Source organism: Platichthys flesus, chromosome 2 (genome assembly GCF_949316205.1).
Source record: "Platichthys flesus chromosome 2, fPlaFle2.1, whole genome shotgun sequence".
Taxonomy (NCBI): Eukaryota; Metazoa; Chordata; class Actinopteri; order Pleuronectiformes; family Pleuronectidae; genus Platichthys; species Platichthys flesus.
The window spans coordinates 16,978,016-17,000,689 of NC_084946.1; the positions used below are offsets into that span (position 1 = coordinate 16,978,016).

Below are 22,674 nucleotides of genomic sequence, written 5' to 3' on the forward strand. Positions count from 1 at the left end.
AATTACGTATCCTCACATAGGTTTCAATTAAACCTGGGTTTGGACCCAGTGTACATAGGAATAAAGCAGCATTGTCAAGTGTTGCTGTCACAGTAAAAAAGATCAAGCTAAATTTCACTTTTAGATACATTCATTATTTGAATTCTAAAACAATTCGCTTGTATTCAATGCCAGATTTCCTGTATTTTATATGATTTTAAGTTTGTGGGATCAGTCAAAGATATCATGAACTATTTACTGTGCTGTCTTTGGTGCTTCCACAGTCTTAATCTGAAATAACTAATAAACTGCAAAAAAGCCTTGATATACAAATACTTTGTTATTGTGTACCCTGTTAGTGACATTAAAGCAATCTACATTAAATACTATATGTTTTAAATATTTCTGATGTCAGAGAAGCAGCAGCCTGTTGAAAATGGGAGTAAAGTCGAGTTCAAACAGAGGTGGAGTCTGCTGGATATTTAAAGCACTGGTCAGCGGTGGATTTCGACACAGCACCAACAACTCTGTTGCTCTCCTCTGATGAATGGATACGATAATGTAGTAGAAGAAAAAGCTTTACCTGAGCACATCCTGATCTCGATCAACTGGAACAGCCCAATTCATCTGATTTCGCCTGGAGAGAGGAGAGCAAGAGGTTGCTGGTAAGATACATTATTTTGAAAAATCTGATTTAAAAGGAAACTCCTTTTATTAGGAATTATATTACTATACTATACATAAAACGCATTGAGCGTCTTCAAGAAAAAAGTAAGATGTAGGGGGATATTGAGATGCTCTGTTTCTATAGAAAATGTTTTCTTGAGATTTTTCAGAATGACCTTCTCAAAGGTGTATTGAAAAGTTAAAATTGGAACTGCCTTGACGATCTACAAGAATCAAATAATCCAAATTCAATCCCTTATGTAATTTTGTGGTCTTTTGTGTGGAGCCTGAGTCTTAAACATAAACGTCATATCACTCACCCTCATAATGTAAAGTCTAGTGCTCTATTCGTTCTTTTATATGATCTTTTACATTAACACATTTATCAATCAAACACAAGTTAAATAACCTCCTTTTATATAAATCAAAAGAAATTTAAAGAGCTTTTCAGGTGTTTGAAAAAACATAGGGTGTTCACAATGATGACAATGAGTACAAATTAGGGATGCACCGATATGGAAATTATTGGCCGATACCGATATTTGTTTATTTTGTTATTCATTCACCCTTTTGTGCCAGGCAAATAATGAAATCATTATTTAAAAAGCACTAATTTTAATTATTTCAGCCCTTTATCACTCTTATCTTGTAACAAATTCAATGGACATCAACGTCCTATTTATATCTGTAGAAAAAGTTTGAAGGATTAAAAACAGGAAGTCACTTAAAACCGTAGCTCTGGTTACATGCGTGACGTAACAGGAGTGTGTGTTTGCGGACCAGTCTACTTTGGCCTTTATTTGAGGGGGGATCGAGTTGCACTGGAATGTTATTTATCCCCCCACACATTTCAAGATAGAAATTCAACATTTAAACATGGGGTTATGATTTTAAAATGTCTACATTTTTGCGAATGCTACAGATAACCGCGATTTATGTTTTCTCAAAAAGCCCCCCAAAACAAGTAGCTGATGTGTGTCGCCCCCTCGGTGCCTGTGGGTGGGGGGTTCGAGTTGTTGTTGCTCAACCCTCGGTCTGCTCCGCTCCGCTCCGCTCAGTGGGAGCCTCCTCGGCGTCAGCTCCCTCTCGCACCGACATGGATTCAAGCTGAACCGCGGCCGGTAGTTCTCACATGGCAGGGCCGTGGAAGAGTCAACGATCCGACGGTTACATGCGTGGAAGTGGAACCAACACGCCTCGCCCTCCTCATCGGAACAGGTCAGACCGGAGCAGGAAGCCGAGGCGAGCCGCTAGCAAACGTGGACCGTTCACTTTCAATGACACTGTTCACAGCTAACTGGACCAAGTTAGTTTCAAACAGTCTGAAAGAACAGCAAGTCTGCAGCGAAGAGCTGGTTGTTTCTGTTTGACCCTCTTTCCGCTTTCATTTCCGCTACTTCTCGGATCAACAGTTACTTCCTCGAACTGATTTCCAAAGAAAAATGTATTATTGAACATGTGTCAAACAGGAAGCCGATGACTACAGCATACGTGGTAATACTGGCAACTATCAGCTCTTATCATCTCTTCAATGATTAGTGCATTTTAGTATTTTATCTCAACAGACACAATCCTCGCAAATGTTTGTCACAAGGACCTGGTGAAGAAATAAAAAACAATCAAGGAAGACCATAAACATATAAACGTAAATGTTTGGCCCCATATATATAAAAAACTGTTGCATCAAATGTCAAGAAGTTTAAACTGTAATGTAATAAGAGAACCTTAAACAAGACATCTCACAAGTGCGTGCATATTAGATACTTATTTCATAAAATTAAGGGTTATAATAGAAAAGGGTAAGTCTGGGTCCAATTGGCGAGTGGTGAACTTAAATTAGTAAATGTGGAGAGATCCCTCCCAAATAAATAGAGTGGGGGAGAGAGGGGATAATTGAACCGATAAACCTTTTGTTTTTTCTGCAAACCAAAACTCCTCGACCTTCAGGCATCTCCAGGGCAAAGCCGCGCCTGGTTCATTTAGTGGATGTGGTTCTCTGCAGCTTTGATGGTGTCTAGTAATCTCTGTATTTGATTTGAGGGTTCTTAGTCATACTATAAGTTTACACAGTAATGATATCCAAACAATATTTATTAAGTACTCTATCCCATTGTTGAAATACTTTGCCGAAAAGTCAGTAAATATTAGCTGTACATCCGCCTACAGATGTTATGTTTCATATATTTAATAATTGTGACATCATTAGAGAAAGTGCTGTATCCCTCCATCATCTGTAAATATATTTGGAGCAATTTGTGTTTTTTAAGTGAGGCTGAATTTAACCAAACTTCCTTCTTCTTCTAGGGAAAGACTAGAGAAGGAGAGAAGTGACCATGGAGGCTATATTCCACTCTCCCTTCACTGCAGCTGGCCAACTGCCTTGGCTGCTTCTGACTCTGTTTACATTATGGACAGTCTTATGTTCAGCCGACATGAAGCAGACAAGATGGCCATTATATTCCCACAAGCCATTTCTTCTGGTCTGGAATGCCCCAACACAGGAGTGTGCCCCGCGACATCGTGTAACTCTGTCTCTGGACCAGTTCGACATTGTGGCGTCTCCCAATGAGGGCTTTGTCCGACAGAATCTCACCATTTTCTACAAGGAGCGTCTCGGTTTGTATCCTTATTACAAGCGAGATGGCACGGCAGTGAATGGAGGTCTTCCACAGCTCGCCAGCCTCGCTCAGCACTATGAAAAGATGCCCGGAGGCGTGCAGAAGTACATCCGTGAGCCAGATGCAAAAGGCCTGGCTGTTCTCGACTGGGAGGAGTGGCGCCCACTGTGGATCCGAAATTGGGATATCAAAGACGTTTATCGAAGTAAATCTCGTGAAATGTTGGCCAAGAAGAATCCTGGGTGGACCCCAGACCAAGTGACTAAAGTTGCACAGCAGGAATTTGAGTCGTCAGCTCGTAAGTTTATGCTGGAGACTTTAAAATTGGCCAAGAGTCTGAGGCCCAATCAACTATGGGGCTTCTACCTGTTTCCAGACTGTTACAACCATGATTACAGGAATGGACTGGAAAACTACACAGGCCGCTGCCCCTCATTGGAGATGGAACGCAATGATAAACTGAACTGGCTGTGGATGGAGTGTACTGCGTTCTTCCCATCCATATACATGGGTTCGGTTCTACGCTCCTCAAACTACGGGCGTCTGTTTGTCCGGAACAGAGTGAAGGAGGCGATGCGGCTGGCATCTGTTGGAGATGGATTAGCAAATCCTGTGTTTGTTTATAGCCGACCTACGTATATGAATCAGATGACACTTCTAAGTGAGGTTAGTTCACCAAGGCAATAATTAATCAAGCACACAAGGCTGCATAATCTGATGTTGTGTTCTTTTGTGCTCATTGTATGATTCACCACTGAACTGTGTCTGTAAATGTTTTGTAGATGGATCTGGTCTCCACCATCGGGGAGAGTGTTGCACTTGGAGCCGCAGGTATAATCTTCTGGGGGGAAAGCTCCTATGCAAGCAGCGAGGTAAGTGAACCCTCTCTATTTGTTATTATACTTAATTAAAGCTTTCAGACATTGAACCCCGTATAATTTACTGGCATTATTCGGGAGGGGCTCTGTGAGAACGCAAATGTCCGACTGAGACGAATTTGTCTGGCCAGCTCCCTAGTGAACACTCTGGAGAATGTCTACTCGCGCCCTTGTGAGAACGCAGCAGGAGATCCTCTGCAGCAAAACAAAAACATGCGATCCCAGCAGCGGAATTTACACTTTACATCCTGCTTCCTGCATGCTGGGCCACCACTAACTTAAACGCTCCAGAGATATCTGCGTTGAAATGTGTGGAAGGAAAACTCCGGAGAAGGCCCTAAGCCAATTGTTCGGAGTTCATGTCTGAAAACAGCTTTCTATATTCATTCATTTACAATGCACAGTGTGCAGCTCAAACATAAATGCATTTAATGCACTATACTCTATTATGTCTGCATTTGTTTGACACTGAGCAGTTAAGTGATTAGAGGTTTGGGTGGAACTTTTTCTTTTTTTAATCCTCCAGGAGAGCTGCTCCATCCTAAATAAGTATCTTCAGGGACTCCTGGGCCAGTACCTGCTCAATGTGTCCACAGCAGCAGAGCACTGCAGCCAGGTCATGTGTAAATCCCACGGCCGCTGTCTTCGCAGAGTACCAGACAGGGACGTGTACCTCCACCTCAGCCCCTTAACACACAGCATCACCAGTCAGGGTGGCCAGTTAAAGGTTACAGGAGCACCTGGCCAAGCCGAGCTTACGCTTTACCACACACACTTCCAGTGCCAGTGCTACCATGGGTACAGGGGTGAGGCTTGTGCTCTGAAAGAAAAAGGGCAGAATAGAGCCTCCTCTGTCTTCGGGACCTGGCCCCTTTGCCTTTTACTCCCACTAGGACTCCTCACTCTGCTACACTGAGGAAGCACAGGAGCCCAAACTCCTAACCTGTGTCTGTCAGCTCTGAAAAGAACTCTAACTTTGTGATGTAGAGGTGTCAGGTTACCCTGAACAAGTGACGGTGAAATCCCGTCATCACTCATCTCGCACTATGACAGGAACTTTTTATCCCAGCACACAGGTCATCTGAAAGTAATATTTCTGTCTTACACGCTGCACTGGAAGATCTCCAGTCTTGGTTCAGCTCCTCGAACTCATGTCCTTCAATCCATTTGGTAGCGGATGAACTTGAATTATGTCACAAACCGAATCCAAATATTAAGGCTTTTGCCAAGCTCCATGCTTCACTTGACCTCCAGATTGGACAGTCCCTTCAGAAACAATTACAGCTTAACTTCTTTGAATCCACCTGTACTTTCCTATGGTGAACACAACAACATGATGCCTAACCAAATGAGTGGAAACAAATCATCATACAGTATGTATTAGTTGTTGGTGCAACAAAATGGTACTTTTAGGTATTTTGGCTTTTCAGATTGCTGCCTAATAGTGTGTTTCCGTTGATGAATCAAGTGCTATGACCTATAGTATATAAATAGTACATTATGATGGTGATAAATGTGGCAAATTTAGTGTTAAATCTCTTGATTATCTTTGGCTCATTGAAACAAGATGGCTGAACCTGCCTGTTTAAGTTTTCAGAATTGTGCCTTAACTGGGCTCCAAATGCTCTTTAACTTTTGTTTACATGTTGTGATCAATGAGGGTTTTGCATTAGTGCAGTGATGTTCATACCAGCCCCCTTTGGGCACAATGCAAAATGTGCATAAAAAAGAGAGAAAGGACCATAAATCCAAACAAATGTTAATATTTGTTTGATGAAAATGGTAACCTCTTACTTGGATGTCACTGTGAAAAAGCTCAGCATCCAGGTAGTGTAACATTTGCCTTATTATTATAATTTTCTTGTCTTTTTGTGGCATTTCATCTTGATTAATAGGCTGGTAAACTGGTTGCAGAAAAATTCGCTTCAGAAGAATTCAAGCCCCCCCTGCAGGCTTGAATGCCATTTGCCTTATTTTATTATTTTCTTGAGGACCGACTGGAGGTCTATCAAATGCGACAAGTATCATGTTAACGCATCCTGTATAAATGCAAGAATATGTTAATTTTCCAGTAGTGTGTCTTCGCTTCAACACTTGAGCAAGGAAATACAAAAATAAACACAAGAATGTGTTTATGCTGAAAAGAATATTGGCCAATGTGTGGATATCAGATATATCAGCTTCAGTATTGATAGAGTCTGTGCACAATAACCAGTTTTATTGCGTGTAGTGTGTAGCTTGACTTGCTTGTGTCTGGGTTCCTGCCAGTGATGCTGTGTTGATGGAAACTACTGTTGGTACATCTTCAGACTTGTAAATATATTTACTAGACTAAAACTAGCAGGGCAATTTCATATTTATACAGCAGCTGTTTGTATTTATTCTGCTTGGCAGTGCTCAAAGAAGTATAAAGGTACCTAAATATGTGAGGAGGTGGGAAATAACTAATAGGTTTTACTGTTAAAATAAACTGGAAAATCGAGAAACACAGAACCGGTATTGCAATACAACAGTTTATGTATGCTGGACTTTTGAAATTCTGCACTTTAACTCATTTTCTGTCTAATTTAATCTTGGCTTGATTCTTATGCATTAGGGGAAAATATGTAGTATTGCTGCAAGCAAGACATCACAGTATATAATTTTTTTTCCATTTAATGTTTCATTTAATCTTTCATGTATTGGCTGTGAATCTTAACCGTTGTTTGTCTTTAACTCTGTTGCTGTGTGAAAGTATTCTAATAATTATTTAGTCATTATCTTTTAAATATGATGTGTACGATCGTTAACACAGTAAATCTGTTTTATGGTATAAAGATAGAAGAAATTTGTCACCCATGTCTAATGCTGATGAAGTTTTTCAGCAATTCTAGACTGAAAAGCCATGGATACCTCTTTATATTTTAATATCAGGCAATGGGGGTAAAGGAAGAAGTGCATTAAGCATCCACACTTTTTGGGGCTTTTTACCCTTTTCACTCTAGATACATTAAACATATAGGGCCAGCCATTTTACTTGGATAGTGTTTCAACCTTTGAATAACAGTATTCACCTCTACCTACGACACATATAATGCATACATTTAAATGCACTCCAGTCAGAAGTAATAGAACATTTGTTGAGTAAGTGTCTTAAATGGAAAAAATGGAATGGGCTTTTTAGAGACATGTTTAAACATGTATTTTTGTAATGTTCTTCTTGATTATTTTATTTTGAAAGGACAGCCTTTCAGAGTAACCTTTTAAGAAGGTCACTGGTATCTGGGAATTGCACCGCTCAGCCTCCCCTGGAAAGTTTATTCCAAGGTCCTTGAAGAGAGTTTCAGACCAATTGTCTAACCTCAGATTTAGGAGGGGCAATGCAAATTTGGATCATCTACTCCTCATGTGTATTGTGGATTTGACGGAAGGCATGGGACAGTGTCCCTTGAGGGACCCTGTGGGTGCAGTGCTGGTTTCTAAGTTTGCTGTATCATACAAATCCTGTCTCTGATATCAATGATCAGGATGTAAGGGCACAGCAGGGAGGAGGAGAGGGTCCATTCTGCGATTCTCAGAATTATGTCAATCCTCTCTTTCTCCTGGGCACCTTTTCTTCGTCTTGTTGTTTTTATTGCTTGATTTTTTTCCAAATGGGAGGAGACCCTGAATTTACTGCAGGGATTAATATCCCAACCAACTTTGGACCAGCTCTGGATCCTCTACCATCCACCTCTCCATTCTAGAAGCAGCTTTGTGTCATTGTTAGCGAGGAAATAACCTTAAAAGCCTTATTTTGCAAAAGTGCAATAATGTTATTGTTTGAAACCAAACTGGTGCCCAATCAAAGGGTTTTGTACTTACAAGCAATTCATAATATCATATCATATCAATTGATAAAAAAGAAAAAGTATTGTCCTGTCTTTCTTTTATTTCTGTTCATTAAACAGCTCATTAAAAAAAGTCTAGATGGTCTAAATTTATATTGCATTGTTCTAGTCCTGAAGACCACTTAGTACTTTACAATACAGTTTTACATTGACACACATATTCATACAGTGCATCTACATGCAAAACTTTATTATTATTTTATTATTATAGATAGATAAGTAGGGAAGTCTTGTGTAACAGTAAAGGTAAAGTACATTGTGAATATGTATATATAATGTATGTATATATATTTATCTAGAGAGAGCAACATGGTAAAATAACATACAAATTATTATTACTGTTTACTATTATGGTTTACTATTCTTGTCAGTACGTTACTGTTGTTGCGTCGCAGCTTTAGAAGGAAATGACGTACGCTGCTTGTGGTGGTGTGCAGCTTCCAAACTGCTCCGACGGGAAACGAAGGGTTTAAACGATGGCAGATTAAACACTGAGCCGACACACTCAACAGAATCCTAGGTTCTCTCGTGTGTCACCTCATCTCTGGTGTTTACTTCCCGCAGTATTGCTGCCTGAGGCACACCGGATGTACGGGCGGTGTTATTTGGAGCAGTCGCACGTTTAGTTCGCTTCGTGCACCAGTGTTGTGTGTCTGTATCGCTCTGGGGAGCTAACGACCAGCAGCGCCGACCCTTCGTGCAACACTTCCCATCAGTGGCGAGCAGCGGTGCAGGAGAGGATGAAGCAGACAGCCACGTCCCGCTTCCACTGATCGAGTCTGCCTGTCTGCAGTGTGTCGGTAGGTTTCCCTCCAGCACACCCAGCGGGTCTCACTGTGCTCCTCTTGTACTCAGCCTTTAGTAAATAAACCTGAATCCACGGCACAGAGAGTCAAAGAGCGTTGAACGGTCACTATATCTAATCCCTGTGTGTATTCTTGCATGTTTTGACTAAATGACACTCATCAGTTGACTTTTTCACTTATTTTTCATCCTTTGAGCTTCACTTTCCTTTAAATCATTCCAGTTTGGGCCCCTTTCTAGATCATTTGTGTTTCCCTGCCCGTTTAAACTACTAAATATTATCCACCTTTTAATGTTATAGCACTGTAGCTGCTGGGATTTAGGTGCTTTTTCAAAACTTGTCTACCAAAGTCTGTACTGTCCAGTAAAGCCTTCACCTGTAAATATTATTTTCTTTCAGAAAGATGCTGTTCAACTAATGCCCGGACACTTATTTTTTATGTGTGACAAGTTGTTACCCATCGAGTCCATCACTGACTTCTGGATCTGGTGATCTATAGATGTCATAGGTCTATAAAATAGTTAAAACTCAAATATTTATATATTTCTCCGTCGCTGCTGTTTTCCGTTTCTTCTAGGAGGTTGCTCTTGACAAAATGAACTTCCTGCGTAATCGTCTCGTTGTTCTGGGCCTGGTGCTGTTGGCCACGTTACTGCTGTACCTGCTGCTGCCGTCCATTCGGCAGGGCAGCATGGAGCCGTCTCTGGAAGCCCAAAGAATGGGGCTGATGGCCACCTCTCCTCCTCCCGTTCCAACCATCAACGTGTCCGTTCGCACAGGCCAGCTGCCCGGGGACCCTCCGCTATTCTTCAGAGAGGCTTTGCCTGTCGATAGCGCCGGACGACAGATATTGCCGAGGTGAGCTGACAGCAGCAGAGACCTGCTTGGCCCTTTTACTTTTACATTACTACTTCAAACCAGTTGTATAAGAGAGAAAACACCATTCATGATAATCACTCACTGCTTTGACCCGAGTGCATATAAACACAGGCACTGCCTCTTACCTGCAGCTCTGACGTGCCACATGCTTGTTGATGTAAAGATGTTATGTTATTTCTTTGTGTAGGCTGCAAGTCGTCCTCCTGCACGGCCAGGCCTTCACTTCCAAAACCTGGGAGGAGCTTGGCACAATGGCTCTGCTGGCATCGCATGGATATCAAGCCCTGGCGATGGACCTGCCAGGTAGAACTGAAGTTTTAGACACATAATCAACACTAATCCTAATGATTGTAACCATGTTACTATAAAACTAGATTGTTAATAAGTTATAAATGGGGCTGCACGATATTAGGATAACTCGCGATAACGTGGTCGAATATTCCACCTTGCTACAGACGCAAGGACCACGGACAGCTCCACAGCTGAGGGAATTGATCTAAACTACAGATATTTAGGATATTTAATACAGAGAATAACATTTGTGTTAATATAATAAAATAAAATAAATGAGAAATAAACAATTCTTCCTCTTCTTGAAGGATATGGAAAATCCCCGGACTCAGAGGCTCTGAAGACCGACCAGAGTCGAGTGGACCTTCTTTCAAGGTTCATGGAGTCGTTGGGTGTCAGGTCGGCTGTGCTTTTGAGCCCCTCCATGAGTGGACGTTACTCCATTCCCTTCTTCATGAAGAACAGCGCACAGCTACATGGCTTCATCCCCATAGCCCCAGTTGGCACTCGAAGTTACACTCCGCAGCAGTACCAAAGTATTGAGGTGAGAGAAGAAGACATCATGTGGTGATTTATTTATATATATATATATATATATATATATATATATATATATATAAAACAAAAACAGGAATATTGGAGTAAACTGATTTTTACAGGTGTTTATCATGACAGCATGATATATCTCCACCGTGTTTTAAATGGGGAATCCATACCACTCAGTTATGAACAGCTCGACCCACTAGGGGGCTCTAGAACATGAATGAGCTGTTAGGCCTCATTGAATGTCCATCTTTACTATATCCAGTCTTGTGAGTTCACTATCGCATTAAAACAACCAGAGAGCAGAGAAGCCTCACAAATGGGAACCTGCAATGAAGCAATGTTTACTTTTTTGATCATCATGCATCATCATGTTGTCAATTCAAAATATTTGACCATAAATCTGTATCTAATGTCAGTATAAGTAGCTCTTATGCTAGAGACATCAACAATTTGCCCAGTTTCAGAGCTAATAAAAAGGTTGTGCATCTTCAGAGAGCATTATACAAGTCAATGTTTATGTGAAGACTTCTCAGTCTCGTGTGCTTCTCCCTCCAGACTCCCACTCTGATCGTGTTTGGAGCCCTGGACACAAATCTGGGGGCCCAGTCCCACAAGAACCTCATACAACTTCCAAATCACTCTGTGCTCAAGTTAGAAGGAGCTCGTCATGCCTGCTACATGGACAAACCCAGAGAATTTCACCAGGGATTGATCGAATTCCTCAGCAAACTGAAACGAGAGGAACTGCAGAGGAAGATGGGGTAGAAAGATGGAAACAAAAGGGAAAAGTAGAATGAGGAACTCTAATGGATGGTTTAAAGTGGTACAAGTTCTGCTAAAAATGACTAAAAGCGAGCATCATTGTCATATCATCATCAACTGAAGACCATTAGCATGGGCATAGATTTTTCATACATGGAATTTGGCATGTAATATCAAGTAGTTACCACTAACAGTCCAACATTTTCATTATGAAACTAATTGTTTTTCAGTTTGAGTGTCAACCAAAACCTTTGATGAGTTCAGCCTAACTTGTTTTAAAAAAGCCATCACACTTATATAGTTGGTTGTATAGTGAGTTTTTAGTTTCATGTGTTTCATGTCACTCTTTGCATGTAAAAACATGGAATGTGTTTGCTTCAGTTACCATTTTTGTAGGTGACATGTAGGTTATTGTAAATATGCAAAGAGGCATGTAATATATTTGCAATAAGTCTGGACAATCATGCAGAAAACAAACCTGAAGTAATGGCTTAAAATAAAAACAAAAAAAATGTATGTTTTTGTATTTTGTAATTTTTTTTCATTTGGAGGGTAATTATACTGCTGAACCACATTCACGTTTTTACAGTCACCTGCTATTTTCTCTTCTTTTCTCTTCCCTTTATTTTTTTTACATACAAAAAATAGATCAGCTCATGAAATCTATATTCTTCAGTAGTACTATAATTACTATATTTTTACACCATTTTTTTTTTAATGCAAGGCTTTTGCAAGACTTTTGGATGAAGTGTTTTAACATTGCGCTATTTCTACACTTATTAGAGTACATGATCTGTATATATATAATTAATTTAAATTTACATAGGTTAAGATATTTTGCAATTAACAAGAGAATTCAATTTTAGAAGTATTGCCAAATTAAAGCTGGGAGTGACTGAGACTCAAACCCAAGTCTCTCTTTCGATAGACAGCCACTTTACCGACTAGGCCATACTGCCTAATAATTGTCATGCTAAACTAAGCACTTTAAGAAGATGGACATATTATCGTGTGTGTGTGTGTCTCTATGCTATCCCTATCACTATTTTATGCTAATTTTGATTAACACTTCAGAGAAAATATATACTTACTACATATATTTGACAGCCATATTTTTTTTTTGCATTTAGATATCGATTATTTAACATACTTTAAAAAACTTTTGTTAGAGAATAAACCAGTACTTCCCAACTTTGTCGTCGGACGCCTTATAAGAATCACAGTCTTCTGTTATGTCCTGAGGCTGCCCCCTGCTGGCTGCTGGGTTCCTCTGCTGCTCTAGCTTGGTTTGTGCAGCTTGTGATTAACTAAAGTTGTCCATAAAAGAAAAGGGTATTTGCTGATGTCACCACCCGTGGCTCCGTTGACAGGCAAGCCATAATATAAAACATTCTCCTGGATGGCTCCCTGTGTGAACAGTCAGGCGGCTGGGTGTGCATCTGTTTACAGTAGAAAAGAGTTATTGGGTAGGAGAGTCGGTTGCTTAGAATTAGCGGGCAATGTCTTTTTACAGCCCCTCAAATATCAAAGACGAGATTCTTTTTATGCTAAAATTTTCTGACTTTTACTTTGGGATTTCTTTTAATTTATGTAGTAAAAATTGAGTGATGATCCTTTGCAATAACGAAGAACAGAAGGAAAGAGCTTTTAGGATGAAGGAGGTGGGGAAGAGACAATTGCAAGCTTAGTGGAGAAGGGAAGCAGATGCAATAAGGGAGTGATTTGGGGAATACCGGTGAAGGAATATATACCAAAACCAATAAGATCCTCTTAATGTCAAAGATTTGGTCAAACTGCTATGACGTGTAAAGGAAAAAGAAGATGTGCTAGATGTGGTAAGGATCATGAGTATGAGCAGTGTGGGAGAGGGATGCAACCAGAATGTTGTAACTGTGGAGGAAACCATAGTGTAGCATATGGAGGGTGTGAACTAATGAAAAGGGAGGTAGAAATTCTACAGTAAAGAAACTGGGTTGGATTTTTTTATTTGAACAATCTGATGTTTTTTTAATATATGTGTTTCAGCAGACCAAACACTCTGACCCACACTCCAGCATAGTAGGTGGCGGTAAAGCATCTTTAACGTGAGTTGCCACCCGCCATTGAACCAGAAGAAGGAGAAGAAGAAGAAGAAGAAGAAGAGTATACATTACCGCTACCTCTAGTAAAGTCCTCGCTCGTCATTTACCTTAAAGGCCTGAATACGCGCGCACTCCAAATTGAGGTGCGACTGGTTCGAATCCCGCAGACCCAGATTCCTGCGTCACCTGACACGTATACACGAGGTGAGAGTAACTGCGGCTGAAATGAATCAGGTTAATCTGTTGTTTGGTTTGTGTTCGCTCCCTGTAGCGAACACTGCTCGTTTAGCTGGAGCTTGTACAAGAGCTAGCGATAGAAACACGCAGTCACAGAAAGAAACCGCTAGCTTACTGGTGTAGCCTGACGCGGGTCCCCAGGAGCTGGATTTACCGTTTAAAACCTGAAAAGATTTTTTTATATTTTTATTTCAAGGACTCAATAACAACAAGATCAACGAATTCAAAAGACAAACGTTTTTGTGTATTTGTCACAGTGTCCCGCTGGTGTTAGTGTGTTTGACTGTGGTATTTTAGAACCGCGCAGTGTGTTGTTTTTCTGAACACCTTTGTCCCCCCCGGTCTCCAGAGGAGCGGATAAACCACACCATGCTGCCTGACAAAGATGGTCCGGGTATCGGAGGACGGCGGTCCCCCGGGGGAGAGGACCCTTCTGTGGCGCTGTTCAGAGACTACCTCCGCCTCAAAACTGTGCACCCACAGCCCGACTATGGTGAGACACACGGCCGACCTCAAAATGGATGTTTGGGTCGCTGAGATTTAAATCTCTAAATCCATGTGGGGATTTAGAAAATTCAACTTGATGTGATTAAGATTAAGATCAACAAGTCCTTTATTCATCAGATAAGTAGCATGCAGTACTTTGGTGAAGGAATATAAAGTAATATAAATTAATACAAAGTAATATATAAATCATGTGTGTAAATCAGCAAAAAAAATAAACGTACTAATTAAATATTGTGACATTTATCCTGCTTATCATTTATTGCTATTGACTGACGTGAACTATTATATTTTGATATAACTTCTGGTTATAGGATCAGGGGAAAAACAAACAAACACTGTCTTACAGGTAGAAGGTTGAGTACACAGGGAATGGTCCACCACAGACAGAGGTATCAAATTGATAGGCTAAAAGGCCCATTTTTGGAATATTACTGGTCAAAGGCGGAGACACTAGACTGACAAATGCAGCTAACAAACAAGCAGCTAAGCAGAGAAAAACAGGAAGTTTTGGTTATGTCGCCCAGACCTTATTGTGTTGCTGTTACTTTACACAAATTGTTCTTTTCTATTATATTAACACAACCTTCCCACATCATACAAATCTTAAAAGCAATAGACCTTTTTCACAGCAGCCATGACATGATACAGTAGGTAAACACAAGTGTTTCTACCCAGACTCTCATAAATTAAGGCTAAATAAACTAGAACATTCATTTATCAATAATTACCCCAGTGTTTACTAGATCATGTTAAAATGGCTGCTGTGACAAAGATCTCTTTTATCATTCAATATGTTAACGTTTAACAAAGTCCAGTCAGTCAGTTAGACATTAAGTGCTTCCCGTTTATGTGTCAGGTCTGTGATCTGAGGAAAGAAAGTAAAACTGCTGAGCAAGACTCTCCCTTCAAACCTTGTGGCCCTTTGACCCACTCCGGTGGTCGTAAACTTTACTGCCAGAAAGAGCTAGTCTGCAGAAAGTGGTGGTTGAGGTGAGGGTTTTGTCAGCAGAAAGGCAGTCCTCACTCAGGATGACCTCAGAGGACCCCAGCCATAGTGATTTAAGGCTTCCTCTCTGGATGCCTGCTTTTTTTCCTCTGCAAAGGAGGTTAAGTTTTCATTGCAATCAGACTGTCGTTCAGTCTATTACAGTTTGTGGAGGGGTGGGACATGACCTAAGGAAGAATCCAATAAATTTAGGCATAGATCCAGGAATTCCTTTTTAACTTGAGATTGAATGATAACCTTGGCAGAGGTATGTGCTCTTAGAGTTGTGCCAGGCATGATGATCAGCTTGGGAGGGACCCTGCAGTAACCCCATGAAAATATTGGTGGCACATCCCATAATTGACATAAGAACAAAGAGTGACTGAGAAAAGGAAATTTAAGATATTCTGTCGACATAATCCACACACTGACTGAAATAAGAGGCGGAGAAATGGATGGAGACACTTTGATTCCTTGGTTTTCTATCCCTGTCTGGGGATCTTTTTAAAGTCCGGTACCATCACAACGAAGAACGACATGGGTTATCACTATCTAATAATCTGAAATGTTCTACTCTGTGTCTTCATTGATAGATGCTGCTCTTCGTTTCCTGGACAGAATAGCGGATGAGCTCGAGCTACCCATGAAAAAGATTGAGGTGTGTGTCACTGATGGTACTTCAACCCATGAAGCAAACAGATGTTAAACTACAGAGCGGAAATGTTGAATACGTCTTATGAAAGGAAAAGGAAATAAGTGTTCCATCTGTGTCCCTTTAGATTTTTCCAGGCAGAGTCGTGAGCATCATGACATGGGAAGGGACAAACCCCAGCTTGAAATCCATCTTGCTGAATTCCCACACGGATGTTGTGCCTGTTTACCAGGTATTAAATCCATATCTGCTAATGGCGTTGAAATCCTGTAATCACCTGTAATAGACATGAAAAAAATAGATTTGATATCAATCTCTTCTCCAGGAACATTGGAAATACGATGCTTTCAGTGCTTTCAGAGATGCAGAGGGCAACATTTATGCCCGGGGATCACAGGACATGAAATGTGTAACTATACAGTGGGTATTAACTGCCTTGATAACTTGTTTCAGTAAACAGGATTTGTGCTCTAGTGTGTTTTGTGATCTTCACTTGAAATAATGTTGAATGTGAATCACCAGTTTTTACATGCACTCACCCGACCTGCACAATGTTGCTTCAGACTTCACATCTATTTTTTTATCTTTGTTACAACTGCTGTGTCTGCTTCTTCTCTCTGTAGATACATCCAGGCAGTCAGAAGACTGAAGGCAGAGGGACGCAAACTGATGCGAACTGTCCACTTAATGTTTGTTCCTGGTAAGATATTAGATATTTCATCCTCCTTCGGTTGATAAATAAAATAATTGTGCAACTTCTGTGTAATAGTCCCACAACTTGGGAAAGGTAATGCTGCACACACACCGCACACGCACCCGCACAGACATGCGCCCAGACACGCCTGCTTACTTCTCTCTTCATCTCACAGACTCAGCTGACGTCTCTGACCCGCTACAGTTTAAACGTTGATTTATTTGAAATAATGCCACAATACCAACACATATCCCATAGTGATCCATACTTTTCTTCTGTGAGACAAATCCTTCTTCATAGCTACGCATGCATTCCTAATTCAGGTTGTCTCTCGCGCTAACAAACACTTACACACACAAACATTGTGATCGGATACATCTGTAAACTCAGACTGGGTGTACAGGGACGAGCAGTAATTTACTGACAGAGCTGGGAAAAACTGTAAGAAGGGTTAGGGTTATACTTTTTCGCTGTCCAAACATAGGCCCAAATGAACTCTGTGAGCAGGCATAGTGGAGCTGTGCATGGCTTCCTGGGTGTCCTGCACTCTGACCGGGCCCTGGCACCGTGCATGGCTGCCTGGGTGTCTGCGCCATGGACTTGCCATTGTTCTATGTGTGTGCACTGATAAGAAAGGAGCTTGCCTTAATCACGTTGCAGAGGTGGGTCACATGGTCTTGCTCTCTCGCTCTTTATCCAACGTATATTGCTCTTTCACTCTCTCGCACGTATACATACTCTTTCACCCAGATGTGCTCACAGGTACCGAATTTTGAAAACGTGTTATAATTCATTCATATTCTTCTTTCAAAGTGGAATAGAAGTGAGTGGGAGATGAAACAAATATATTTATTCCTATTTGGACTTATCAGCGGACAAGCTGCTGGTGAACTCCAGTGTACCTACTAGAGTTGGTGGCAAAACCCATTTTAAGCACTGCTCCAAGCTTGTTGTAACTGTATCATGGAGTTAAGTGACTTAACATTATTGCATGCAGAGCTCTACTGCACTGCCCCACTATGCTTAAGAAGATCTTCAAAAGTTTACACTTGTCCAGTAATAGAAATATTACATTGTCAAATAAAATGTGTGTTTTTTAGATGAAGAAGTTGGAGGTCACAAGGGAATGGAAACATTCGTGAAGCATCCTGAGTTCAAGACATTGAACATTGGCTTTGCCCTCGATGAAGGTAAATAAGTAACTTTTCAAAAGTAACTGATCGCAAATCTGAACAATGAAAGTCAATTCGTCATTTAGTAACTGAAATCTGGTGTCAGTAAACCACTAGTAACCACAGCAACAACACTTGTACTTTATGCCACATAACCAGCTAAGTTACCACAAATAAACTTTTCAAAGCATGTATTCCCTTGCTTCCTCTTTGTGTGTTGGTAAGTGACCCTGATACAGTGGACTGCAGGTGACATTTCTAATTATTTTACTTCATATTGGGGCTTCCTTTGCCACAATGTCACTGTGAAACAAAGTTTTTCAAAATTTCAGTGCAAATTTGTTGCTAAATTCAAGCTTTTGTTTTAGGTTCAGGATCACTGATCTGGTTTTGTTGCAAATCATACATTATGAAAATCGTTAATTTTACTCACACTTTGTGCTTTTAGTGTTGTGTTCAAGTGTGTTTTGTTAATGTGTGTGTGTGTGTGTTCTGTAGGTCTTGCTAATCCCGGCGAGGCATTCACTGTGTTTTATGGCGAAAGAAACCCCTGGTGTGAGTATAAAATGTGCACAATGTAAGACATCAAGTACACATCTGGTCAGACTCAAGGATTTTACATGCATACCTAGTTCTGGTTTAAACTGTGAAGGATGATGAAGTCAGTTTTTCTTTCCAGGGATCACAGTCCACTGCCCAGGTAGTCCAGGCCATGGGTCCAGGTTTGTGGAGAACACGGCTGCTGAGAAGCTGGTAAGTGTCAGGATCGTGTCACCAATTCAAACAACATGATGCAGTTATTGAACCCTTAAAATAATAATTTGAACATTCTAGCTGATCACATTTATCCCGTAGGGTAATGGGAGATACAGTAGGTGGCAATAATGCACCTTGACATTGTTTGCCACCCACAAATAAGACGAACTAAGAAGCAAAAGAACTTTAACATTATATTGATGGTACACTGGCCTTTAATGGGGACAATGGTGCCTCTGCTATTCCCACTCAGTGCCCTGAACCCCTGTTCTTGCACTATGTAACTTCATTGAGTGGGTATTTTCTGTAAGAATTGATTAACTGACTGACAGTCATTGGCTTAAACTGCTGGAATCAGGCCCAGCCAGTTCAAGAGTAATGCAAAACTATAGATCACTGCAAAATACTTAAAAACCGTTTTCCCACTAAGATTTGGAGCCTAACAGAATGAATTACTAAATGTGGCTGCAGGGGGCGCTGCTGCCCCGCAGAAGTTATTCTGCTTTACTAAAATCCCTTGAATCATTGTTGTCAAAGTTTGAGGAGAACTGTGCCAATATCAACGCGTCTTTGTCTTTGTAGCGACAAGTGATAAACTCCTTCCTGGACTTCAGAGAGAAAGAGAAACAAAGGTGAGTAAACAGCACATATAAAAATGTTATACAATGTTATACATTGTATTTGGATGACTTTACATCTTGTATATTGCATGATAGATTTTCTCACCATGACCAGGCTTTTGAGTTCAATTTCTTCCCTCATATGCAGCTTTATCTGTTGCTCAGTATGAATGGTCCCTCTCCGTGTCTATTCATATCGTGGTTATAGTTAATATGCAGTTCACAAGGGCTGTAAATCTGACATATGACTCAAGCAGAGTGAGAGTTGATTTCAAAGGATTTTGAGTGTTTATTGTCGGGTTCCTCCTGCACTAATGCTTTCATGATATAATTTTGCATTAAGGTTCCTCAGCTATAATTGTGTGAACCTAAGAAGACCTGATTTATGGAATACCCTGTTGGAGCTTTAATCTGTCACCTATGCTCATTTACTGAGAAAACTTACTCTAATAATGAAGTGAAACCCATGAAATAGTTACTACTTTTATGTAGGTTTGTGTTGTACAGTTTTATAATATAGAATAATAAATTAATCATTTAAAAGCATCAGAATTTGTGGAAATGTTTGTGTTTCTGTGTAAATTGCCTTGAGATAATGTATATTATGATTTGGCACTAAATAAAATTGATTTGAATTGGTTATAAGTCAAGTTAGCCTTCAGTGTTGGTCTTGCATTGTGACTGCAGTAAGTTCCTTACTACTTCGTGTGTGAAATTCAGGCTGAATACCAGTGAATGTTTCACACTCGGTGACGTCACCACGGTTAATATGACCATGGTCAAAGGAGGCGTGGCCTACAATGTCATCCCAGCTGAAATGGACGTCAGTTTTGACCTAAGAATACCCCCCACAGTAAATCTACAGGTGTGTACCAGCAGATTGACCTTGTGTTGCTCATAATGTCTCACAGGCCGAGGTGATGGATTTAAATGTCCTCCAGCTCAGTGTCTAAACCAACTTCTGATATATTATTCTCCTGTCAGGAGTTTGAAGGACAAATCAAACAGTGGTGCAAGGAAGCAGGAGAAGATGTCACTTACAAGTTTGCTCAGGTTGGTGCACATGGTTCTGAGACTTTTTTTCTAACTTCTGTTGTTTTGTTCCTGCTGTCAAATATACTAAATGAGCAGCCTTTCTTTGCAGAAACATATGAACCAGAATCTCACATCCACAAAGGAGAATGATCCTTGGTGGAGCACATTCAGTGCCACCTGCAAGGCCATGTGAGTACACTGTGCACTCAACTCATATGCTGCTGCTGCTTTTCTCCCCCTTTTCTTTTTCATGTCACAGATGCAGATTCAGGTGCAATACCTTTCTGATTACAGAGTCCAATAAAAAGAGAAAGCTTCAAAATATTGTGATTAACTTTAACCTTTATCTTTGACTGCCTCACTTGAGCACTACATCAGAAAAATGCTGTGTCCTGGTTTTGTTTCCATGACAACAATATCTTGACAACATATGACCATCATCTTTATATGATAGACATGCATAGTCCATTTGCTCTTTTTATCACTATTAATCTCACCAGAAGCACCGTCCGAGGGATGTTGGCCCTCATACTTCCAGACTACTAGCTCACTTGATGGTGCATACCTTGATACCTGCATACCTAGGCTTGATTCCTGGTTATATTCTGACCCGGCACCTTGCTACAGGTCCTCCCTACCTATTCTCCCCATTTCAAACTTGCACTGTCCTGTCAATAAAGGTTAAATGCCCCAAACGGCCATGGAGGAGTTTTATCGTTGGGTTGATGCTTATAAAGAGTACACTGATAATAGAACAGCACTGGCCAACAACTGTTACGAGTGTCTGGCAGATCTCCTCCTATGAATGGGCTTTTCTGTCTTGCATAGACAGCTCGAGAAAAAAACACATGGCCAGAATGGACCAGAACAAGCTTTCCTTCATTTCTTGGTTACTGGGGTGACATATCCCTCCCCATTTAATTAGATGTATGAAAATAGGCAAAGGTGTTGACACAAGCATCTTCCTATTCCTATTGTCAACTAGTACTCAGAGCAGTTTCTTAGATTAGACGGAATGTTTTCTGCAGCCACATACTCATTTCCTCCTCTGAAATTACTGCAAACAGGGTGTCAGGTAGAAAATTAATTAATTTCTTAATTTTTACCCCTATATAGTTATTTTGTCATGAGACCAACAAAACATTGACATCTGTTTCGAGCAGATGTGCTCAGATTTATGAAGAATGTCGTTTTCCACTGTATAAGTGTTTCATCAAAGACTTATATATTTTTTGTACACTCTATTTTTGCCCACTCATCCTTTTTGATGAATTCACTCCATGAGCCTTCACACCCTAGCTGAAAATGTTCACACAGCTCTCAGAATCTTCTTTTCTTATTCAGAAAGTTATTTTTTTATCCACTGTGGTTACAATAAGTGGACTGAGCAACTGAGGAAAAGCAAATTTATCTAACATCTATGTTTCCTGCTGTTAATGTGTAGGTCTCTCTGTTCAAACAGTTACTAACTTACATGTATGTTGTAGCAGTTAAAAGACATTTTTTGGAAAGCTGCAGATGATAAAATCATAACTTACTATTTGTCTACAGTGAGTCTGTCCTCCTTAAGTCTCATGTTCATATCGCCTCTGTAGGAACATGACTCTGGAAAAAGAGATATTTCCAGCTGCCACAGATAGCAGATTCATCCGAGCGGTGAGTTTAAGGACTGGATGAGTTAAAAGCAGGAACAATGAGAGGGTACCTTCTGCCATTGTCAATTAATTTGCTTTTTCTTTAATCTAGGTGGGTATCCCTGCTATCGGCTTTTCGCCCATGAACCGGACACCAATCCTGCTGCATGATCACAACGAGTATCTGAACGAGCAGGTCTTCCTGAAAGGCATCAGCATTTACGAGAGGCTCATCCCAACTCTCGCCAGCGTCCCCGCATTTCCTGACGAGGCTTAGACGAGACCTCGTCTGTTAATCTTCTCTCAAACATGTTTCACTCATCATCATCTGAATATTTAACTTGAAGAATCTGCAGATATTACCAAAGAATAATATCCTTAAGCCGCACTGAGCACTTAGCTATTGGTACTGTTCTTTTAATTATTTTATTTTTTATTTTTTCTCAGGATTTTTTATCAACACTGTTTGACAGGGTTGTTGATCGAGTGTACCTATGTGAATGCAGCTTAAAGATATATCACAGGTTTATTGAACCATATTTTCCATTAGAAAGCTTCAGCTGACTAAATGTGAAGATAACTTTGATTGATAAACTCTTGGATTTAAGGTTGGTTAACTGCCACGTTTTAAATTTAGCTTGGTTTTAAAATGATGACAACACAGATAGACTTTTATTTAATAAACTAGAATTTAATAAATATATTTGTTCGTCACTCTGTGTCATTTTCTCTTTTATAGTGATATGTATGACACACGTTGATGTGTGATCAGGACTAGAGCTGTGGAGGAACATTACATCTGCTCCAAACACGTAATGAAATCTAACAAAACATCAGTAAAAAAATCCTAAAAAATTTAGAACACATTACCCATCTCTGCGGCCTTCAATTTATCATTAGGTGAACCTCATCTGGTTCACATTGTCCCGCCTACACACCACAGTGAGTCCAACTATGGTTTTGAGATAATCAGGGACATTAAAAACACTGTAAAACTACTAAACATTA

The 22,674-nt window shown here is 40.3% G+C and overlaps 3 protein-coding genes across 4 annotated transcripts; all 3 read left to right on the forward strand.

Annotated features, from left to right (window-relative positions):
• The first annotated feature begins 1,692 nt into the window (after window positions 1–1,692).
• On the forward strand, window positions 1,693–8,082 carry hyal2b (hyaluronidase 2b). 2 transcript variants are annotated; one of them, XM_062402465.1, is made up of 4 exons: window positions 1,693–2,139; window positions 2,950–3,929; window positions 4,046–4,135; window positions 4,668–8,082. In XM_062402465.1, exons 2-4 carry the CDS (start codon window positions 2,979–2,981, stop codon window positions 5,055–5,057), a joined length of 1,431 nt encoding a protein of 476 aa, XP_062258449.1. In that variant the 5' UTR covers window positions 1,693–2,139; window positions 2,950–2,978; the 3' UTR covers window positions 5,058–8,082. The 2 variants fall into 2 exon arrangements, with proteins under 2 accessions (XP_062258449.1, XP_062258440.1); XM_062402456.1 differs by having other exon boundaries at window positions 1,693–1,863.
• Window positions 8,083–8,455: 373 nt separating this feature from the next.
• abhd14a (abhydrolase domain containing 14A) lies at window positions 8,456–11,809 on the forward strand. Its single transcript, XM_062402477.1, has 5 exons — window positions 8,456–8,810; window positions 9,393–9,673; window positions 9,882–9,997; window positions 10,294–10,529; window positions 11,087–11,809. Exons 2-5 carry the CDS (start codon window positions 9,411–9,413, stop codon window positions 11,294–11,296), a joined length of 825 nt encoding a protein of 274 aa, XP_062258461.1. The 5' UTR covers window positions 8,456–8,810; window positions 9,393–9,410; the 3' UTR covers window positions 11,297–11,809.
• A 1,616-nt stretch (window positions 11,810–13,425) lies between these two features.
• LOC133967205 (aminoacylase-1-like) lies at window positions 13,426–22,380 on the forward strand. Its single transcript, XM_062402491.1, has 15 exons — window positions 13,426–13,578; window positions 13,961–14,104; window positions 15,697–15,761; window positions 15,883–15,987; window positions 16,081–16,175; window positions 16,379–16,455; window positions 17,550–17,639; window positions 18,120–18,176; window positions 18,301–18,374; window positions 18,960–19,009; window positions 19,718–19,862; window positions 19,982–20,050; window positions 20,142–20,221; window positions 21,628–21,688; window positions 21,779–22,380. The coding sequence occupies exons 2-15, from the start codon at window positions 13,981–13,983 to the stop codon at window positions 21,941–21,943; spliced, it is 1,257 nt and encodes a 418-aa protein (XP_062258475.1). The 5' UTR covers window positions 13,426–13,578; window positions 13,961–13,980; the 3' UTR covers window positions 21,944–22,380.
• Window positions 22,381–22,674: the final 294 nt, after the last annotated feature.